The sequence below is a fragment of the Nelumbo lutea genome, chromosome 7, assembly GCF_056320005.1.
Source record: "Nelumbo lutea isolate HS-2025 chromosome 7, American lotus-T2T, whole genome shotgun sequence".
Lineage (NCBI taxonomy): Eukaryota > Viridiplantae > Streptophyta > Magnoliopsida > Proteales > Nelumbonaceae > Nelumbo > Nelumbo lutea.
In genome coordinates, this window is record NC_142690.1 from 9,034,157 (window position 1) to 9,055,636 (window position 21,480).

At 39.8% G+C, this 21,480-nt stretch overlaps 1 protein-coding gene across 2 annotated transcripts in view; it reads left to right on the top strand.

The window, feature by feature from the left end:
* The window catches only part of LOC148844966 (putative calcium-transporting ATPase 11, plasma membrane-type), a 43,761-nt gene extending 25,461 nt beyond the window's left edge, over positions 1-18,300 (top strand). The window contains exons 6-9 of one of the 2 annotated variants that reach the window (XM_088956054.1): positions 13,719-13,890; positions 13,971-14,278; positions 17,656-17,666; positions 17,706-17,739. In XM_088956054.1, the coding sequence (XP_088812180.1) occupies positions 13,719-13,890; positions 13,971-14,278; positions 17,656-17,666; positions 17,706-17,724 (510 nt within the window). In that variant the 3' untranslated portion in view covers positions 17,725-17,739. Of the gene's footprint in view, positions 1-13,718; positions 13,891-13,970; positions 14,279-17,655; positions 17,667-17,705; positions 17,740-17,771 lie in introns of those variants that run through there. The other variant, XM_088956053.1, reaches the window with a different exon arrangement.
* Positions 18,301-21,480: the final 3,180 nt, after the last annotated feature.

Genomic DNA, 21,480 nt, shown 5'->3' on the forward strand with positions numbered 1-21,480 from the left:
TGAAAATTTTGAGGGTTCAATCAAGGATCAAAATTTCGATACGATACGCCCCATATCGGGTGTATTGTATTGTATCTTTGGGGTCCCGATACCTGTTTGTAGGTGTTTTTGGGGGACCCATTTTTTTAAATAATATATATATTTGAAAATGAAATTGAAAACCAAAGAAATAAAAAAAAAATAGGGGGAGTATCGTTATAAGTACCGATACACCTCTGCCAATACACAAAGGTGTATCAATACTTTGAGCCATGGTTTCAATACAACAGTTAGCAATGTTGCATTGATTAAACCCTAAGAAAATAAGAAAATAATAAAAAGAAATTAGTATATAAACACATAAAAGTATTTTATAACCCAGTGCACAAAACAGCTAGGCGAATGGGCGTGGTGAGCCTCCAAGGGCGCCTTGTCGCCTAGGTGTCGCCTTGACAACTATGGTCCTGATGGAGATACTCTTGATTGAGTAAGGTGGTTAGAGTCATGTTTAGTAGTTTGTTTTGTCAAATTTGTGCTAGATGAGGAGGAACTTATGAATTCGGTCCATGCAAAATTGCAACCAAGAAGTATTAAAGTTAGAAAGTTAAATACATGGTTTTTCCTCTTTATTTTGAGCTATAAGGCTGCAAAGGAATATTTGGATTGTGAATGGAATTGGTTGGTTGGAGCCATACCTGAGGTGGGTGTTAAAATTTTTGTATTAATCAACATTTTTGGTATTTTTCTTCATGTATGGTGCTTACAAATGACCTGGGTGGTGGGAGATGCTTGTGGGAGCTTAAAAAATTGATCAGTGGACAAATGGATAGAATGTTTTGATAGTGGCATGAATTCTAATTGAAGTAGAAGAGGTTCACTTTGTTCCATTGTCCTTGGTGCTAAACTTAGCTAAGGAGATCTAAGATTAGTGGTGGAAGGTCGTTCAAAGGTGGGGGATGAAAGGTTGTGATTTGAAAAGGATGAATTCGAAGGGTCAATCGGTCAAGGAGGTGAAAGTTTGGAGGTTGAATACAAGGGATTTTTGAGAAACATTTTGATGCTGAGGTGGGCACGTATTTAGAAAAGTATTTGGGGTTTGATTTTCATAGTAAGTTGAAGAGTTGTGAATTGGGCTAGAGGGTTTAGTTATTTGGGTTGGAGATACATCAAGTTTTCGGTTTGGGTTTGGGCAACCTAATTGTGCAAGGAGTCTCTAATCATGTTGGTTGTAAAATCTCATTTGGCTCAACTGTTCTAGGTTAGATCGGGTTTGTTTCTGATCCATCATATTAGTTGAGGTTTGTAGGGTCGGCCAAAATTCTTCTTTTTTTTTTGAATGAGAAAAAGGCGCTTGTGCAAGATGATGGCGCTAGGTTGTCATCCATTGTTGGTGAGGTTGTAGTTCCACTGGTGCTAGGGCAAGAGAAATCTAGGGTCTTTAGAAGGTTGTAGAGGAGGAGTAAGGTTTTTGTAGTGATTTTGAAGGGGCTTCTTTATGTAAATCTATGAGATTGGTGGCAGGGGATTTGGTAAGGTTAAGTGATGAGGGAGGAGTTGATGGTTGTCAATAAGTAGGAGTTGGTGTAGAGGAGGGGCAAGTAGAAGCTATATTTGGTTTGTCAATTTGGAAGGGTGTTTCTCAGGCCTATTTATTTGGTTTCTTGGAGGTTGTGGAGTTGGCTTGTGGTGATAAAGATGTGGTGGAGTACCATCAGCCTGAAATTGAGGTTAGGGCTTCAAAAGTCATAGGATCAAGAGATTTTTTTTTTTGAAGTTTCTATTGGCAGATTGGGCTTAGGCTTAGGTAGGAAGGTGGAGGGTGGCTAGGATGTGGACCTAAAAGGGGATAAAGTGAAATATAAAGTTTCAGGTTTTCAAAAATAGATGAAGGGCCCAAAAAATTGACAATTAGTACATATATTGAAGATTTTTTCATGGCTAAAAGAAGGAATTTCTGGTGCTGGCCCTTCCAATAAATTTAAAAGGGTATATGAAAGTCAAAATAAGTGATATCAATCAATTTCAAGAATATGAGCCGAAAGGGGTTAGGGTTATCTTTGATGGTCAAGTGGATTGCACTTGTCAAGATATCGAAGAAGAGTTGGTGAATAAAGACTTCGATGTAGGAGTGAGAACAAAAGAACAAAGTACAAACAAGTTAGAACAAGGGGTTCAGAAAATATAGACCTTTATGGGTAGAAGGAAGAGGTGAAGAGGTCTCAGAAGAATCTCTTTAACAGAGAAAGGCGGTTATGGATGAAACTCATGTTATGCTGGGCGAGTTAAATTTGGAAAAGGTGGTTAATAGGGAGGTGGAGGTGAGTAAAATCTTAGGGCAACTTTTTTTTTTTTTTTTTGGTTTTTGATAGATAAATCTTAGGGCAACTTTCCTTCATGGGGGGTGAGGAATCTGCAAGAAAGGTCTCTAGTGAATTAGTAGAAAATGGAGGTTGATTTTCGAAGAAAGGGACATTTGCAGGAGCTAAGTGGGGATGTTTCTTATTTGTGTTTTTTTCTTTTGTTGTGGAGTTTGAGGGATTTATCTTTATTGGGATGTTTTTGGGGGGTGATTTCTTATGACTCTTGTTATACTTCTTTTTTCTTCTTAATGAATTTTATTTTTTTATTTATCTTGGGAAAAAACTCCTTTGGATTTAGGTATTTTTCTTTCCTTATCCATCTATTTCTAGTTTATCTTCTAATCCTGATGCTCCTAATCTTGCTACTATTTCCTATTATTAATGTTTACCCTCCCTCTGACCTTGATTTGCCCATTGTCCTCATAAAGGGAAAGAGGTCCTGTACTTGTCATCTTATTTCTAACCATGTGTCTTACCGCTCTATTTCTCCAACTTACTATACTTATATGCCTCTAGTGAGTCCATTTATTTGCCCACTAGTATGTTGGATGCACTTTCCAAACCTAAATGGAGATGAGGACATTGGAGCATTAGAAAATAATGGTACTTAGGAATTGGCGGATTTGCTTCCATTTGAACATGCACCGATCTCCCTTGTTGTGTTGAGGATTTCCCTTATGAGCTGTCTATAAATCCAGGCTCCCAACTTTCCCTATTGCAGCCAATCAATCAACAATTTAGAGTCACCCTCTATCTCAATTTGGTTTAACCCCAATTGTTTGGCATATCTTACACCTTGAAGCAAGGCCATCACCTCTGCTCTCAATGAGCCTCCACTCCTATTGGTCTTGAAAACATAGCCACAATTCTGTCATTTTCATCGCTGAATACTCTTCCTATACTTGAAGGGCCTGGCTTACCTCTAGAACTCCCGTTGAAGTTCAATTTCACTATTTGTTGTGTTGGTGGGGACCATAATTCCTGCACAATAGGTTTTGTGGAAGTTGTAGATGCCACCACTTCCTAATTCCTATAAATGCCTTCAGCTGAGAAGTCTTTAAACAAATCCAAAGTTTTCAACCATCGAATAGTCATAATGATTATCCTTTCTACAATTGCTTACTTGGATTTCTTCACTCCTTTAAAGATTCTATTTTTCCTTTCTTCTCAAACTGACCATAAGATATCTGCTCTTGTGGCTCTCCACATTAATCTTCCATGTCTCTTCGGTTGCCTGAAAAAGCTTGGGTCAAAACGGCTTGCCACATCTAGGGGAGGTGTCCACTTGCAACCAAAGATAGAAGAGAACCAGGCTCAAATAAAGCACACAAATGGACAAGAAATTAATAGGTGTGTGATTGTCTCACTAGAGCCAAACAAAGGCTACAAACATGGGGTGATAGGCATACATTCGGCCTTTTTCCTTGCAACATATATAGAGTAATGATTTTTTTGAAAATCACCTCCCAACAAAAAGCTTGAATTTTTGGGGGTACAGGATGACACCAGATCTCCTTTGAAGGAAAGCTCCTTGTAGGGTTTGATGATTGAATGAGGACATCAAAGAAGGAGGAACAACTGAACAAGGAATACACCGGATGGAGAAGGTTTCCAAATTCTACTGTCCAAACAAGATTAATCTAGGTAGGTTGACCCTAGAAGGTTAATTAATTCATCCACCATTGTCATTTCTGACTCCCTTAGACCTCTCCTCAAACCCAAGTCCCAAGAGTTATTAGTAAAAACTAAAGAGATCACTTTTCTTTTATTTTTTGATAGTGAATAAATAGAAGGGAACCTTTCATTAATGGGAATGTCTCCAACCCAAACATCTTCCTAGAACAACACTTTATTTCTTGCACAAGCATCAAATTTGACGTGAGGAAGGAATGAAGGTAAAATACCATGATTAGCTTTCTAGGGAGAGCATCGGGAAGCCCTGGGGTTGACTCCTGCATCCCAACCATTGTTTGCCAATCCATGAATGCTAATAATCACTCTATGCCAAAGTCTGTCCTGTTCCAATGGCAGTCTCCATAACTATTTCCCCAATAATGCTGTGTTTCTTAGCCTAAGATTTCCTATCCCTGAGCCCCCTTCATTTCTACTTATAGAAACCACCTCCCACTTCACTAGGTGGTCTATTTTGGTGTCTCCTAGTTCCCAAAGGAAATTCCTCATAATCTTCTCTAGTTGGTCTGCCACTTTCACTAGTATCCTAAAGGTATATAGGAAGTACACTAGTAAGTTAGCCAAAGTTGACTTTATTAGGGTTATCCTACCTCCCAAAGAAATGTAGTTTCTGTTCCAATTCACAAGTCTCTTTGTAAATCTCTCAATCACTGGATACCAAAAACTATTAGGATTTCCCCCCAATGGTAATCCTAAATAAAGTAATGGCCAATCCCCTACTTCACACCCCAATAATCCAGCTAGCCGAGTCACCTCTTCACTCCCTAAATTTACTCTTGCCACACAACTCTTGCCCCAATTAATCTTAAGGTTGGAGATGCTCTCAAATTTATGGACTGTCCTTTTTAGGTTCATAAGTTCTTCTGTTTTCTCTTCACAACAAAATAATATCATCTGCAAATTTTAGGTGTGTTACCACCACTTCATTCCATCCAACTCTCCAGCCTCTAACCATATTGTTGGCATCTGTCCTTATGATCAACTCATTCAACACATCATATACTAGAGTAAAAAGGAACGGGGATAGAGGATCTCCTTGTCTAAGGTCCCTTTTGGTAGGAAAAAATCTCTTGCTACTTCATTTACCATAATTGAATAATGACATGAAGAAATGCAACCCTTCACTTATTTACACCATCTTTCTCCAAAACCCCTACGCTTAAGAATTTCCAACAGAAACTCCCAATCCACCATGCCATAAGCTTTCTCTAAGTCGAACTTGCAAACCAGTCCCTTTTGCTTTTTCCTTCTTCTAAATTCTACACATTCATTAGCAATGAGAATTTGATCCATTATTTGTCTCCCAAACACAAAAGCCCCTTGATTTGGAGAAATCATCGAGAGAAGAACATATTTTATTGTTAGGGCCAAAACCTTGGAAATGATTTTGTACATGCTTCCTTTCAGACTTATGAGCCTAAAATTCTTTGGCTGGATTGCATCCACTTTCTTTGGTACCAAAGCTCTCTCCAACCCTCCACTTATTTCCCAACAATTTTGATAGAAAGCCATTGTAAAACCATCAGGTTCTGGGGCTTTAGATCTCTCCATCGAGAAGACTGCATTTTTCACTTCCTGAACCTCAAATTTCCTTTCCAAGGAATCCAACAACTCTCTCCAACCCTCCAGTCCAGGCCCTCTAAGTTTTCTCTTGACCTCCTTGGACCCTCATAGAGGGTTTTGAAATGATTAACAAAGGCTTGGGCTATGTTCTCATCTCTTGTCAATACTTGCCCATTCCATTCCAATTTCAATACTGAGTTTTTCCTCTTTCTCCCATCTGCCAACATATGGAAAAAACTGGTATTGCCATCCCCTTCCCTGAGCTATTGACATCTAGATTTTTGTCTCCAAGTAACCTCCTCTTTTCATAGAATGTCTTCTAGATCCTTTTTCAACCCCCATCTCTCTTTCCTCTCTTCTAAACTCAAACTTCTCTTAGCTTCCTCACCATCTAGTTCCTCTATTCTTCTGAGAATTTCCTGTTTCCTTTCTTCAGTCTTTCCAAAAATCTCTTTATTCCACATCTTAATTCTTGTTTTCAGCAATTGCAATTTCTCATAGAATCTATAACCCTTCCATCTGAAATCCACTTGATCTTCCTCCCACCACTCCTTCACCTTCGGCAAGAATGCAGGGTGTAGAAGCCACATATTCTCAAATTTAAAAGGGCAGGGGCCACCCCCCAATCTCTCTTGGGCAGTGGTCTGAAACAGGTCTTGGTAGTGCTGTAACTACTAATCCCTGCCAAACCACTTCCCAATGAATTGTGAATAGGAATCTGTCTAACTTACAACAAGTGGGAGCCTCTTGAAAGTTTGACCAAGTATAATTTTCCCTCTGAATAGGAAAGTCCTACAACTCAAAGGTCTTTATGAAGAGGTTAAACTTCCTCATACTTGTTGTAACCCAGTGATTTGGGTTGTTTGATTCACTCAAAAATCTTATGACATTAAAATCTCCTCCCAAACACCAGGGACCCTCCCGTAGACCTCTCACTATTGCTAACTCCTCCCAAAGTCCTTCCCTTTCCTTATAAGAGGTGGGTCCATACACATTAGTTAAAACCCATTCCCAATCATCCATCCTCTTCAACTTAATGAACACTGAATACTTCCCAATTAACTCCTCAGTACACTCCATCTCTGCATTTTCCCACAAAGTTATAATTCCCCCTAAAACTCCCCAAGATTGTGCATATGCCCAACTTATGTCTCTCGTTGACCATATACTTCTTGCCCAATTCCTGTCTAACCCAGACAACTTAGATTCTTGAATCAACACGATATCTAGTTTTTCTGTTCTCAACAGATCCCTAATCACTCCTCTTTTTCTTGAGCTTCCTAACCCTCTTTCATTCTAGCTTATCAATTTCATGGAGACCGCGACAAAATACCCCTTAAGCAAATAAACCACTCACTGCTTCTTCTTCTCCTTTTTCCAACACTCTCTTTATCATAATCCACCTCATATTTTAGCCTTTCCACCTCACTTAATTTTTTCTTTATCTACTTTTTTACACCAGCTCCTTTAGATCTAGGCTCCTCTAGCTTCTCTTTCCCCTTTTTCTTTCTATTGGGACCCTTTTTCTTTGTTTACCCCCTTTTTTTTGTGCCAGCTTTTGCATTTAATCTGCCATCACCCTATACTTCCTCTTCAACAATAGGATTAGGAGTGTCACCCTCTTCATCCCTTTCAATTTGTTCAGCCATCTCTTCCTCCACCTGAATTCTAAACAGTTCCATAATCAGCTCCCAAATTCTATCCCCGAATTCCATGTCTACCATTTGTGAAAACAAATCTCCAATTACCTCCGTTTCCTGCATTTGGTCATTCTGATTGGAAGACTGCAAGGTTGGGTTAGTCTCCCCTGTAGACACAACATACACAGGACTAGAAGAAACATTAGTAGCAACAAAAATCGGATTCAAAAGAGACTTTTGTAAACAGGTAGGATTTGCCGGAGGATTTGGTGACCCCTTAACCCCAATCTTTTGGCTAAAGTCAGAGGTGTTACCTTCAAAACCACTCTCTAGATAGTTAGCTGTGGGAACAGGGCAGTTTGTGGCTCTACCAAGATGTGCTTGGTTGACTTTACAGCCCTAACTAATATCCTGTATTTGGTCTTGTTCTAAACACAGATCTCCGCTATTCTTTGTCTTAGATTTTGCTTCCCCCGAAGTGGTGCCTAATCTTCCTTCCCCTTTGTCAGGCTGGACTAAGTCTAGGAAGTGTAGTAGAGAGATCTTCATCAAACAATAGTCTCAAGCCATCTGCCGCTTCTTCCCCAAGTCGAGAGTGGCACTTACTTTGAACACTTACAAAGCTAAAACCTTCAGAGTTCTCTCTTTCCGTACTGTCCTCTAAACTTATCCACCCTGAATCTAATGTTTCACCCCTGTTCTTTGTTCTATTGTACCTTGGATTTAGCTTCTCTGGACTAGTAGAATAGGAAACCAGTCTCGGCACCCAAGCAAGCCCCAAACTGGAACTTCTCATCGAGCCTGCTGTTGGATAATTGTGTTTGGAGAAAGAAAGCGCCGCTGCAAATTCTGTTTGGGACAATGGTACACCCAAGCAAAGGTCCCCCAATTTTCGAACTCATGTTGTAGTCACGTGATCACTTAAGTGATCACATGACTTCCTTTTTAATGGGCCAGGCCTATTTGGTCCAACAGCTCCATTTTCTTTCAATTGAGCCAAGTTTAATGGGCCAGACCTAATCAGCCCAACAGCCCCCCCATTCTCTACTAGAGTTATGTGTCTATTTAGTTTTTCTTGTGACTGGGCCAAGCCAATCGAAGGCCCACCCCTGGCCATTTGTTTGAATTTAAACCTGCCACACCTTCACCCTTTGAATTCATTAAAGCCTGAGCGAAGGTTTTACACCTACCTGTTGAAGCTCTGACCTTTTGCTTTGAATTACCATACTAAGAGGTAGCTTGATTTACGCCTTTCCAATTCTCAGTCATTTTAGTTTCCTTATTCATGAAACTTCCTAATTTTCTCTGTTCTCCTCTCTTTCCAAGGTTTCCTCGATACCAGGTTTTGGCTAAGTACCTCGTTATTTGACCTGGTGGTGACATGCCTTGGTGATGAGCTACTTGGTGGCGAACTGCCTGGGGGCGAACTGCCTGGTGGAGAACTGCCTGGAGGCGAACTGCCTGGTGGCGAGCTCCCTGGTGGCAAGCTCCCTGGTGGCGAATTGCCTGGTGGCGAGCTCCCTGGTGGCGAACTGCCTGGGGGTGAACTGCTTGGTGGAGAACTGTCTGGGGGCGAACTGCCTGGTGGCGAGCTCCCTACTAGGTGGCTTGTGACTTAGAGAATGGTGGAGCTCCCTGGTGCAGCGCAACCTGACTGTCCTCTGCACGAGGTGGTCTTCTTTCCTTTGTAGGTAGTGGGAGCTGAGGGACATTCGAGAACTCCATCTTTTCATCCTCTTTGTAGGCGGTGGGAGCTGAGGGACATGCGAGAACTGAATCAGAGGACTCGGGGGTATTTTCCCGGTAGGGGCTCTCCGATGCTTAAGTTAGCACTCTGATTGTAGAGAGCTTTGAAGATGATATTGGAGAAACGAGAGAGCTAGAGAGCAGGGATTACCTCCATTTTTTTCCATACCCTTCCCCTTTGGGGGGTGAGGTCTTTATATACCGGAGTCCTCGCGGGTTAGGTGGGTGAAAAGCCTCCAAACGGTAAGACTCGTCACATCCTGTCAGAATTGGGGTACGGTGGTGAACTCCTCGAGGTCGTTAGGCTGGCGTTTGTGTCAGGCGGCCAGGTCGGTGCCTGGGCCAGGTTGTCAGGGCGGCACCTGCGTCAGTCGGCGGGTCGGTGTCTGGGCCAGGTTGTCAGGTCGGCACCTGTGTTAGTCGGCGGGTCGGTGTCTGGGCCAGGTTGTCAGGTCGGCGCCTGTGTCAGTCGGCGGGTTGGTGTCTAGGCCAGGTTGTCAGGCAGGAGATCTTCTTGCGACGTGCCAAACTACTCGTGTACCGAGCTACCCTACAAGTGGCGAGCTGCCTGGGGGAGCTATTCCGTGTTGCTTGTGGCGAGCTCTGCCGAGCTCTGCCGAGCTGCCTGGCTCTTTGGTGAGCTACCGAGCTCCTTGGCGAGCTCCTTGGTGAGCTACCGAGCTCATGGGGTATGCATGCCGAGTTTACCGGTGGGCGTCTTATGGGCGGCTTGGTCGGATCATGTGCTAGGCTGATCCAGGTTGGCCAGGTCGCGCAGGCCGCACGCAGGTCGCGCATGCCGCACGTAGGTCGCGCAGGCCGCGCGCAGGTCATGCCAGGCCTCGCAGGCCATGCGTAGGTCGCGCTAGGCCGCGTGCAGGCCGCCCGTAGGCTGCGTGCAGGTTGTGCCAGGCCGGCCAGACCGGTGCCCGGGTGGGTCACCAACTTCGTAAGTTGTTGCCTGGGTGTTTGCCTAGTTGTCACGAGGTGCCACGTGTCGCAATTTTACTAGAGGGCCAAATCTGCCCTCATCAGCTTCCACAGAGGAGGTTATCCAAGCTTTGGACATTTGATCATATGAGAAAACATCTACAAAACATGGGATGAGTTCTGGCTTCACTCCATTCACCTCTATAATCACAGCTCGAAGATCTGAGGCATCCATAGTCAAGAGTTCCCCACCAGACAACTTTGCAATTCTGTTAAAAATCTCATCCGACCATAGATGATAAGGCAGCCCCAGAATTCTCATCTCAATTCTATCTATTGGGTTTATAGTTTTCTCATTACAACTTGGGGACCATCTTCCAACCACTGCCATTCCTTGCTTTGTTACTGCCGACACAGCTTCGAAGTCCGGTCAGGGATTCCTACAAGAAGTCACCACCTTCTGCCCATCAATAGGAATAATATGCAGCATTTCTGATATCTTCAAAATTTGTTGAATCTCTTCACCCAGGGGTTTCCAATCTGTAACATCCTTACTCATGGATAATACTAATTTGTTCTCCCTGTTGTTGAATCTCTTCACCCAGGGTTTTCCAATCTGTAACATCCTTACTCATGGATAATACTAATTTGTTCTCCCACTCTGTTTTGGCTTTATTGATCCACATTCTCATTGACCCTAATCTTTCATCAATCTGAACATCCTTATCCGTATTGCTTCCCTTATTTTGTGTTTCCTTTCAGTCTGTTAGTTCCATCTTCTCTTCAAGCTTCTTCTGATCCTCTTCCTTTCTGATTGGAGAACTTCGTCTTTCATATACTAACTCCAGAAAATCCTACATTGCTTGTAGTTGTTTATCCCAACCCGATGCTTCTCTCCCTTCAGGGAAGCAAGTGAACTGTTTCTGACCCTCTCCGTAATATTCGTATATACCCACAAATCTTCCTTTTTTGTTTTCTCTTCTTTCAGCAGAATACCTTCTTCCCTCTTCGCTTTTCTTAGCTCCACTACCTTTAGGGCAACTCCTCTTCTTGTCCTAACTTCTTCCAAGACAACCATTTTTGCCTCAATCTTCAGAACTGTTCTCCATCTTCTTTATGGTGCAAACTCCATTCCCATTTCCAAGAGTTCTTTTAATATTTGGAGAAACAGTAACTATTTGTATTTGAGTTCTTTGCAGAGTGCTCTATATTCCTTCTGAAGACGCTTTACACAGGACTTCTCTACCATTATATAACAGCTTCAGAATGACACTGACACCAAGGTTAAGAGATCCAGATTCCTAAATGGTTCCTTTGGTTCTTCCACCAACAAAGCTTCAATTTGTCAACTGGAATTAGTCTAACTCCACCATCCTGAATGTTGGCTATATTGCATGAGCTAACACCTGCTTGGAGTCCATCAAGTAGGCCTTGAACGTAATCATAGAAGTAATCAGGATTATCACAAACAGAGAAGGCATGAACTTTTGCCTTCAAATCACTCAGCCATGAACTTTTGCATTCACCTTGTCTTAAATTTTATGGTTGGGAGATTGGGTTGTTTGTAGTAGTAGGTGAAATATGTCTTTGAGGTTTTGATTTGTAGGAGGTTTTGTTGTCTTTCTTTTCTTGGGTAACTTCTAGTCACCTTTTTGTATTTTCTTTCTTTCTTTAAAAAATTATTTATCTTCAAAAAAAAAAAAAAAAACTTACCAAATTGCAAGAGGAAGGTGTGTAGGTTAAAGAAAGCTTGTATGGGTTAAAACAGTCCCCAAGAGCTTGGTCCTATGCAGAAAAACCAAGTTGATATTACACTCTTTATTAGATGAGGAGATGGAGGCATTGTGGCTGTAATGGTTTATGTAGATGACATTATTGTAATAGGGGACAACAAAGAAGAAATCCAATAGTTGAAGTCCTTAGAGAGGGAGTTTGAAATTAAAGACTTGGAAAATCTAAGATACTTTCCTGGGATTAAAGTGAGCAGGTCTAAGAAGAGTATATTTATTTGTCAAAGGAAGTACACTCTAGATTTTATCAAGGAGACAGGGATGATGGTAGACTAGAAAACAAAAGAAATAAAAAAGATTGAAGAAAGAAGAGAAGAAGAATATTCTTGAGCGTAGAGGAGGAAAAGAAGAAGATGATGGGAGAAGAGGAAGAGAGGGCCAAAAAACTGATCAGGGTGTCTCTCTCACTATCTTTTATATTAAAAGAATAAAGAAGTCCAATCCCCTATATGACCTCAATAGGGACGTTATTGAGACAACTAAGAAACACAACTTTAAAAGAACATAAAAAATATAAAGCCCATGGACCAAAGGCCCAATAAATCCTAATAAATAAAAGAAGCTAAACATTCATAGTATCCACTTTCTTAACAGGTAACAAGCCGACTGAGACATCAATTGGGCAGAATCATCACGTTGGAGATTAGGATTGTCATCATTTAATTGATGCCATGAAATATCATGTTATTGATGAGAAAATGATGCCATGAGATACCAATGCCTACATAGTTAGTAGTGTAATTCAATTTATTCATGCTCCAATAACTATACATTTAGAAGATTCCCATTATCATTTTGAGATATTAAAGTCTACTAATCATTGACACCTTTGAGTATAGGTGTATACAAATGATGATTGGGTTGGATTCATCATAGATAGGAGATCAATGTCTAGGTACTATTCCTTGGTTGGCGGTAGTTTGGTTACTTGGCATGGTTAGAAACAAAATGTTGTAGCAAGGTCAAGTTCAGAAGCTGAATTTTGACCAATAATTCATGGTGTATGTGAAACCTTGTGGCTAAAATTGGTGCTTGGTGACCTAGGGGTGTGCATAACTGGTCCTATGAGTTTATCATCACCATCATCATCCAACTATATGGGGTTGGCTACATGATTCCTGTTTTGCCAATCTATTCTATTTAAAGCCAAATCCAATGTTAAATTATTAGTGCTTAAATCATTTCTTACTACTACCAATGAACTTGAATATGTTTAATCAATTCATCTATGATTAGTGCACATAGATGAGTGCTAAGTGCTGAACCTCGGTGAAAACCAATTCTAATTGTAAAATTTGAAGTCTCTATCATTGGTGTTTTAACATTGGTTGTTGCCCCCTCATGCATATCCTTAGGTCTATATACCTATTTTGAACCCTTTCTTTTCAAAGACCCACTATATTATAATTCTCGTAAGAAAAAAATCTATTCAACTTATGTTTGACCCACTATTAAATGTTATTAAGTGTTCGTCATTCTTTTGAAAAAAGGTGTTCAAAGTGATGCTAGTCGGGAAATTAAGCAAAAAGTAACATTAGGTGACAAGATGTTTTCTCTGGGGTGCTTTTATGTTGAACTTCCTATGCATCCATCTCAGCAGCCTTCTTATGGAAGGAAAAGGCAATGCCGGTTGCCTTTTTGCTTTATGATATAATTAGTTTGTTTATTTTTTATTTGCTTGCGCTTTCTATGATTTTAACTTTTTTGTTTGGATTCAATTTTAAATATAACTTTTTATTTATTTTTTGAATGGAATTGATTATATTACATACAAATTATTAAAATTTTATGATTACATATGATATTTCCTTATGAAATTAGTGAAATGTGCTTTTATGTGCAAAATTTGTTAATATTAACTTTCTTTCAGTAGCGTTCTATGCAAGATAATAAGAAACTGGAAACATGACACATGTCACCATGGATTGCATCCAACATATTATTAGATCTTATTTATTTACCCATTTATTTTATGAGTTGTGACTCTTCTCTTACTTCCCATTAATGTTTATCCATAGGTTGCGAAAGAAAATGCCGATGTCATCATCATGGATGATAATTTTACAACTATTGTGAATTTAGCAAAATGGGGGCGTGCTGTTTATATAAACATTCAAAAATTTGTACAGTTTCAGTTGACAGTAAATATCGTTGCTCTTATGACCAATTTTATTTCTGCCTGCGTATCAGGTGTGTAATCCATTGATCTTTTATTTATTTCTTTCTTTCATAATTTGGAAACCATGTTAATTTTCACAAGTATATTTCAGGAGCTGCCCCTCTTACGGCTGTGCAGTTGTTGTGGGTGAACATGATTATGGACACACTTGGGGCCTTGGCACTGGCTACAGATCCTCCCAATGATGAGATGATGAAACGGCCTCCTGTTGGGAAGGGTGTTAATATCATCACTGGGCCCATGTGGAAGAATATTATTGGTCAGAGCATTTATCAACTGGCTATCCTTTCAAGTCTTACATTTTGTGGGAAAGGTGTCTTGAGATTTCTCAGACTTGGTGGTTGGAATTCTAGTTCTGTTCTCAATACCTTGATCTTCAATACCTTTGTCTTATGCCAGGTAAAGTTTACTATTTTTAGCTCATATTTTGAAATATGAATGCTTTTCTTAATTTCTATATTCTGCAATCTCTGTTATTGGATAAATGGATAGGATTATTTTATGTTTTTATTTTTTGTTGATGGCGTGGAGATTTGTTCTGACACTGACTATATATCGAGAATTCATTAATTGTTACCTCAAATATATACATACAAAGAGAGTAAGAGACAAGAAAAATACAAGGAAAACTAAACAGAAAAAACCAGGAAAAGGAATAGATGGACAAAAAAAAAGAACCCCAACCAAGCTCCCCCAAAGGAAATGCAAATCAATCGACTTCTATACTAGTAAGTTTAAGGTCTTAGGGATATAAGAAGGTGAACAAGGTATACAGAAATGTAGAAATGTAGAAGAACTAGGAAGATAAATTACAAAGTGATTAGATGAACTTGATAGCTGTTTTATGGGCTGTGTGACCAATCATTACGTCCCACGCCTGCCATAAAGTGTATATGGCCCACAATCACTCAATCTCTCACTTTCATTTAAGGTTGGTGTGTAGCAACATGATTGGTCCCACGGCCTGTAAAACAGCTATCCAGTTCAGCCAATCCGCTCTCAAATATGAGGACCTAAATCATGTGCACTGAGAATGATGACTAAAATATATTTGTCATAGTTGTTAGGGCATCTAGGTGATCTGGATGAAAAAGAAGCACACAGGCAACTAGTCCCCTAGGCAATAAGAATTTTATAAAATAAGAAACCAAAGTTTTGGTTAGTTACCTAGTTTCATATACCAATCAGTATACATATTAATTCTCTTTATCAAGAACATTAAATTTCCTCCCAAAACATGGAAAATCATCATATCTAGAAGACAATAGTATTTTAACATATACTTGGGTTTGGCCTTGGCAGGGATATTCAAAATATAGGGCTTTCTGGGATTCTATTGTGGATAAATTTATTAAAAAAAAATAGTTATGGAAGAAAAACTACATTTCATTGGGAGGGAGAATTACCTTGATTAGATCCATCTTGTCTAACCTTCCTATTTATTTCCCCTGTTTTCAAAATTCTGAAGACAATGGCAAAGGATTTAGAGAAGATCATGAGAGATTTTTGTAGGAGAATTGGGATTCAAAGAAAGATCATTTAGTAAATTGGACTATTGTTTGTAAAAGTAAGAAAGAGGGGGGGGGGTCGTGGCAAGCGGTCGTGGCAACTTCTGTTGGAAGAAGAAAGATTGTGGAAGCAGGTAGGGGTGTCAATTGGACTGGATTTGGTCCAATCGGATCCAGTCCAATGTGAGTTCATTATAAATGGACCAGGTCTAATCCAATCCAATGATTGTTTCGGACTAATTTGGACCGGTCCAATTCAATTTCTAGACCGTCCAATTTGTTCAAATTCATTTTGATTTAGATTGGTTTCAACCCAAACCCGGTTCATTGATACATATATTCTTATCTTATATCAATCGACCAGATATTGGCTTAGTCCAACTCAATCCAATATAAATTTGTTTCGGATGGACCAGGTCCAATCCAATCTAATAAATATTTTGGACCGGATTGGTCCGATCCAATATATCTTGTTGGTCCGTCCAATCCGTCCAAATTGATTTTGGACTGAATAGGGTCCAATCCAAAACCCTTCCATTGACACCCTTAGAAGCAGGTTATCAAGAGCATTCATGGAATGAATGGGAATGGTTGGGATGCAATGCTTAATGCAAGGGATATACTGTCAACTCTGTGGAAACCAATATCAAGTTTGCTTCCTTGTTTCCTAGCATTCATATGGCATGGTTTCTCTCTAGGGACAAAATTAAGTTTTGGAAGTTCTGTGGCGGGGGAACCTTTCAGTAAAAGATAAGTTTCCTTCTGAGGTTTCCAATGAAAGAAGTGCGGAGAAGGCCAGTCCTGCTTAAAGTGAGGGCTTTTTTTCTGGGAGGTTATTCAGTCCAAAATCAATACTTGTGAGACCTTTCAAAATAAGAGACCATATTGGTGTTTATCTTCTCATCATTGCCTTCTTTGCAAGGTGAGTTGGGAAAACTCTCTCCATCTACTGATCTTTTAATTTGTTCCTTTGTGACTGGTATTCAGGAGTGGATTTCTACCTTCATTGGGTGCAGGTGGACGCCCTCTTTGGATTTGTAATCCTTGTTCAACCACACTTTCTTAATCCACCCACAAGAAGATTAAAGATCCTATGGAGATGTTCCAGAGCTGCAATCTTATGGGCCATTTGGGAGAAAAGGAATGGAAGATTATTCAAGGAAAAGATTCAAGACAGGTTTTGCTAATTACTGTGAGAGTGGCACACTGGGTGAAATTATTAAGTTTGTTTGTCTAATGACTGATGATGTCATTAGAAATTGGGGGCTGCTCGTAAATTCAGCCATTTCTAAGGTTACTGTTCCTATTTGGGATCCACCTTGACACCTTTTAATCAAGCTTAACTTTGATGGATGCAGTAGATGCAACCCTGAACCCTCTGGCATGGAAATGCGGTTAGAACATCTTGAGAGAGATCAAGATGAAGGAAAGTGCCCTTGGCACTTGGCAGTATAGACACATCTTGAGAGAGATCAATGAGCTAAAAAGAGATAGAGTTGTTTTGATCCAGTGGGTATATAGATCAGCAAATGGGATGGCAGGCAGGTTAGCAAGACAAGGGGTTGAAAGAGAGAATCTGTTCTAGGGGATGGGATCCCACTTTGATGTATTGTACTTTAGGGCTAGTCTCACTTTAGTACCCAAACTTCTAAACGTGCCACTGTAGTGCCTAAACTCTCAAAAACTTCCAATTTAGTCCAAAATCATTAATCAGTGCTAGATGGCATGTGTAAGGATACAGATATCCTTCGATTTTTGGATAGGCGAGAGAAGCATCATTTCAAAATGGACAAGATAGCCATGTTTAAATCCCTTTTCACTACAATTGGGTACCATTGTTCACTTTATGACCTAACCTTTCTTCCGAAGAACTAATGCTTCCCATCGAAAAAGTTAAATGGAAAAATGTCGACAGAGGAGACGACATCGTCGCTAGAGAAGAGGGATCTGGGTTTCAAGAGAGGGTTGAGGCATTCAGAAATAGGGTTGCTAGATGAATTGGTAGCGTTGAATGCATTATTTAAAATCCTTGATGGCGTTGAATGCTAAAATAGGATTTCTATGCCAACTCTATATGGTTTGGTTAGATTTACAAGGTTCAAAACCTGGGGGAATGACTTGGTGGAATTAATGTTTTCTGCACCTGATGGAATCATTGTGAGGTAGCTACACGTTATCCTTAAATTAATGCATGTCAGGTTCTCTAATATCACAAGTCTTGTAACAATACTTTTGATGCGCATGTTTTCTTTTGGTAATTCCTTACAGGATCATCGATCACTGCCCATTTGTCTCGCAATATTTCTAACTACATCGTAACTGCATGGGAAGTTCTGATGATTAAATACTTGTTTGCTTTGTTCTCGTTGAACTTGTTCTATCAGGTATTTAATGAAATAAACTGTCGTGATATAGAGAAGATTAACGTTTTCCGTGGTATGCTTAACAACTGGATATTCATCGCCATCATGGTCTCAACAGTAACCTTCCAAATAATAATAGTGGAGTTTTTGGGCACTTATGCAAGCACTGTACCTCTAAGTTGGCAATTGTGGTTATTCAGCATATTAATTGGAGCTATAAGCCTGCCGATTGGAGTTGTCTTGAAATTGATTCCTTGCAAATCATCCATTAAGGGGAACACTACCAAGCACCATGATGGGTATGAGGAACTTCCTAGTGGTCCAGAGATGGCTTGAAAAAGGATTGAACGTCATACATGTAGTCGGCATTGAATTAGTTATTCCATTGTTGTTTTCTTGCTTCTATTCTTCTTTTCCATTTTTGCGGTAAACGGCATTGAACTAGTTTTTCTCAAGAGATTCCTTTAAAAGTAGTTTCCAGTGGGCTTGACCTTTTAATTTGTATATACAATTCTTTCATTCAATGAAATTTTGGCTGAAATCTTGTATATGTAGGTATTCAAGATGAATTTGCTAGGCACTATTCTCTTTTTTTCTTTTGTTTTTTTATGTGTTTTCTTTTAATACAAAATTAAAAAGCCATACTAATTCCATCTATTTGTCAATATGCTTTTATTTTTTATTCATTTAGAAATTTAACTTCAGTATTTTTGTCACATTGACTTGTGTTATTAACTCCCGTTCTCTCTCATTAACCCATATATTTAAGCCATTACTTGAATATTTGGCATTTAAGTTTAAATTCAAATCAAAATTGTTTCTTCCATTCTCTCTTATTCTCTCTCTTTCTCTCTCTCTCCTCATTAATTCTTGCCTTTAAATTTCCCTGATTAACTCAATTTTTTTGGCATAAAACTACAAATAAGAAGATTTAAACCTGTATGTGGGTTCTAAATTTTAATGCTTACACATTTTTCTTAGTGCATGTCTGTCAAAAGTTAAAAAAGGATAATTGATTATTAAAACTTGTATGTTTCTAAATATTAACAATAATTATATTGATTTTATTTATTTATCGTTGTTCAATGCTTGTGTCCAAGAAGTTCACACTCCATATAAAGCATTAAGGGGTGTTAGACAACATGGTTGATTTTGTTTTTGAAAACGAAAAACAACTGCCACCAGCAAAATTCTATATCAGCTGGCAGTTATTTTTGTGTTGTGTTGTGTTGTTTTTTTTTTTTTTTTAAGAAACTATGTTGTTGAACACTACCTAAATGGATATTGGCATTGAACAGAACTGAATGGCAAACCTGGATTCATGTAGCTGACCCAATGGCTTAAGAGATGATACATGTCTATCTTAATTTTTTCAAATATTCATGCACGTCTAAACCATATTCCAATACCTCTCAAAATTACCTTTGGCAAGGTTTACAGCCCGATGCATCGGTAGCGGTGTATCAAGCTGTATTGGCCCTCTCTTTTTTTTTTGTGAACCTGATTCAGAGGGGTCAATCTAAGACCCTTTTACCCCTGAATCGGGTTAAACCCTGAAACACCCCTTGTAATGGCGTATTGGAAGGTTTTTGATACAATACATATTGATTGATACGTATCGAAATTTCAAATCGGAAGGTTTTTGATACAATACATATTGATTGATACGTATCGAGAGATACAACATAATGTTGGATTGCACTTGTGCTTTCTAGAGGTTTTATTCACCATATGACAGACTGATTTCATATGCCTCTGTCGGAGCTAGGATCTGACAACTCTTGAATTGAAATAAGATACACTGGTGGGTTTAGCCATGCACAATCTGTAGCCCTATCTAAAACCCAGCAACACTTCGCAATCTGTAGCCATGCACAAGATGACAAAAATGTAACTTATAGCATTGGAGATCTGAAGCCAGTTTTTCACACTAGCTTCATCAAGATTGGAGCAAGTGCCACTTTTTCTCCTTACCCGTACACTTTTTGCAATTGTTGAGCCAACAGTTGCCACAAAGCCTACTGAAGTCTGAAGGGCATCTTTATATAGTTTTTTCTGTGTACAAAAAGTATTTCAGGTAAAGCCCCAGGATGGAAATGCTTCTCTATCCTTACCACAAGCTTCTCTGCGGTCCTTACCACCATTAAGATGGCATTCTTGAGTTCTGACAGTTGGTTGCTGAAATCACTGTGGGGAGCGAGCCAGAGATGTTTCACCTATGTTTCCTCTGCACTACGGAATTAATAAATCCAGCATTTTGGGATTTTTTCTGAATTGGAGAGGAGAACTTGGGTATCTTTCACTAATGCATTATGGCTGATGCAAATTCAAATTTGGTTTAATTTTGCATTGATAAATTTATGTTTTTGGTGCAAACATGAATCCTGAGATTGAAATATACTGTTTTAACATTGATCAATTTTGAATAGAGGTGCCCACCTTTCGATTGTGATTTTCTGGACCGAATCAATTTATTTGGTTTTTACATTTAGTCGAACCAAAAGCGAACTGATTTAATCGGTTAAACGCAGTTCGGTTTTTCGGTTTTTTTATGTCTTCAAAATAAAAAGAAAAAAAGAACTGCGAGACAGAGAGAATGGGAGTCTGAGAGAGTGTCGCTGAAGCAGGAAGGATCGCCTCTGGCGTCGGAGGGTGGAGCATCGAAGGCCGTCGCATCGGTCCGTTGGGGAAGAAAGAAGAGAACTGGGAGAGTGGGAGTCTGAGATAATGAGAATCCGAAAGAGAGAGAGAGCTCAGATATAGAGAGAAAAAAGTGTCAGACTGTTGTGAAAACAGGAAAGATCGCCATTCGCTAGTGTCGCCGAAGCAGGAGGGTTCGCCGGAGGCTGTCGATGATTTGGTGTTAAATCATCAGCAAAGGGACTCAAATTAAGATGGAAAGTGAGATGTTACGTCTACCTCTTCAAGCTTTGGTGTTGGCATTTGGGCCTTGTTTAAGGAAATTATTAATGTAGTAGGGTATTTTAGTGGGTTGGGCAAATGCCCTCTTCGAGTTTCCTTCCTAAATCGATCATAGTTGAAGTGGGGGTGTCCTATTCGCTATTAGAATCGTAGTTGAGGCCTGAGGGTCCCGAATCCATTGATGCAAGGAGGCGATATAGATTTAGGATGGTTGAAGTGGAGTCTGAGCAAGTTGCGCTAGAAATTGTCGAGGTTGCGATTGTATAAGAGAGGAGGATGTCGTACGGGACCTATCATCCAGAGATTGCTGTGATCGGAGGAGGTACAAGGAAGGAACAAGTCCGAAACGCCAAGGACGCTTCCATTTGATGAGGGATAGGCAGGGCAGAGGCAGAGGGGGTTTGGGATTGAACGTTGCTTGCGAGAGGTCGGTTCCATTTGGCGAAGGGAGTTTGTAGATGGCCTTCGGCGCTCCGTCGTCCATCGGTCCGTTGGGGAAGAACTGGGACCGGGAGAAACCAAAGAGTGGGAGTTGAGAGAGATCAAAGAGAAAAAGAAAGGGAAAAGCCAAAAATGGCTGTTCGGCTTCGCTAGTCTGACTGCCGGTTTGCCACTGCCAGACTGGTGAACTGAAAATTCTCAGTTCGCATTTATTAGATTTTCAAAAATAAAACAATTAATATAGATATATATATATATATATATATATCGATTGGTTCCTTTAACTGAAACTGTCGATTTTTTTAAAATGTCAACTAAAACCGAACCGACCAATTCGGTTAATTGATTTTTTGGTTCGGTTTCAGTC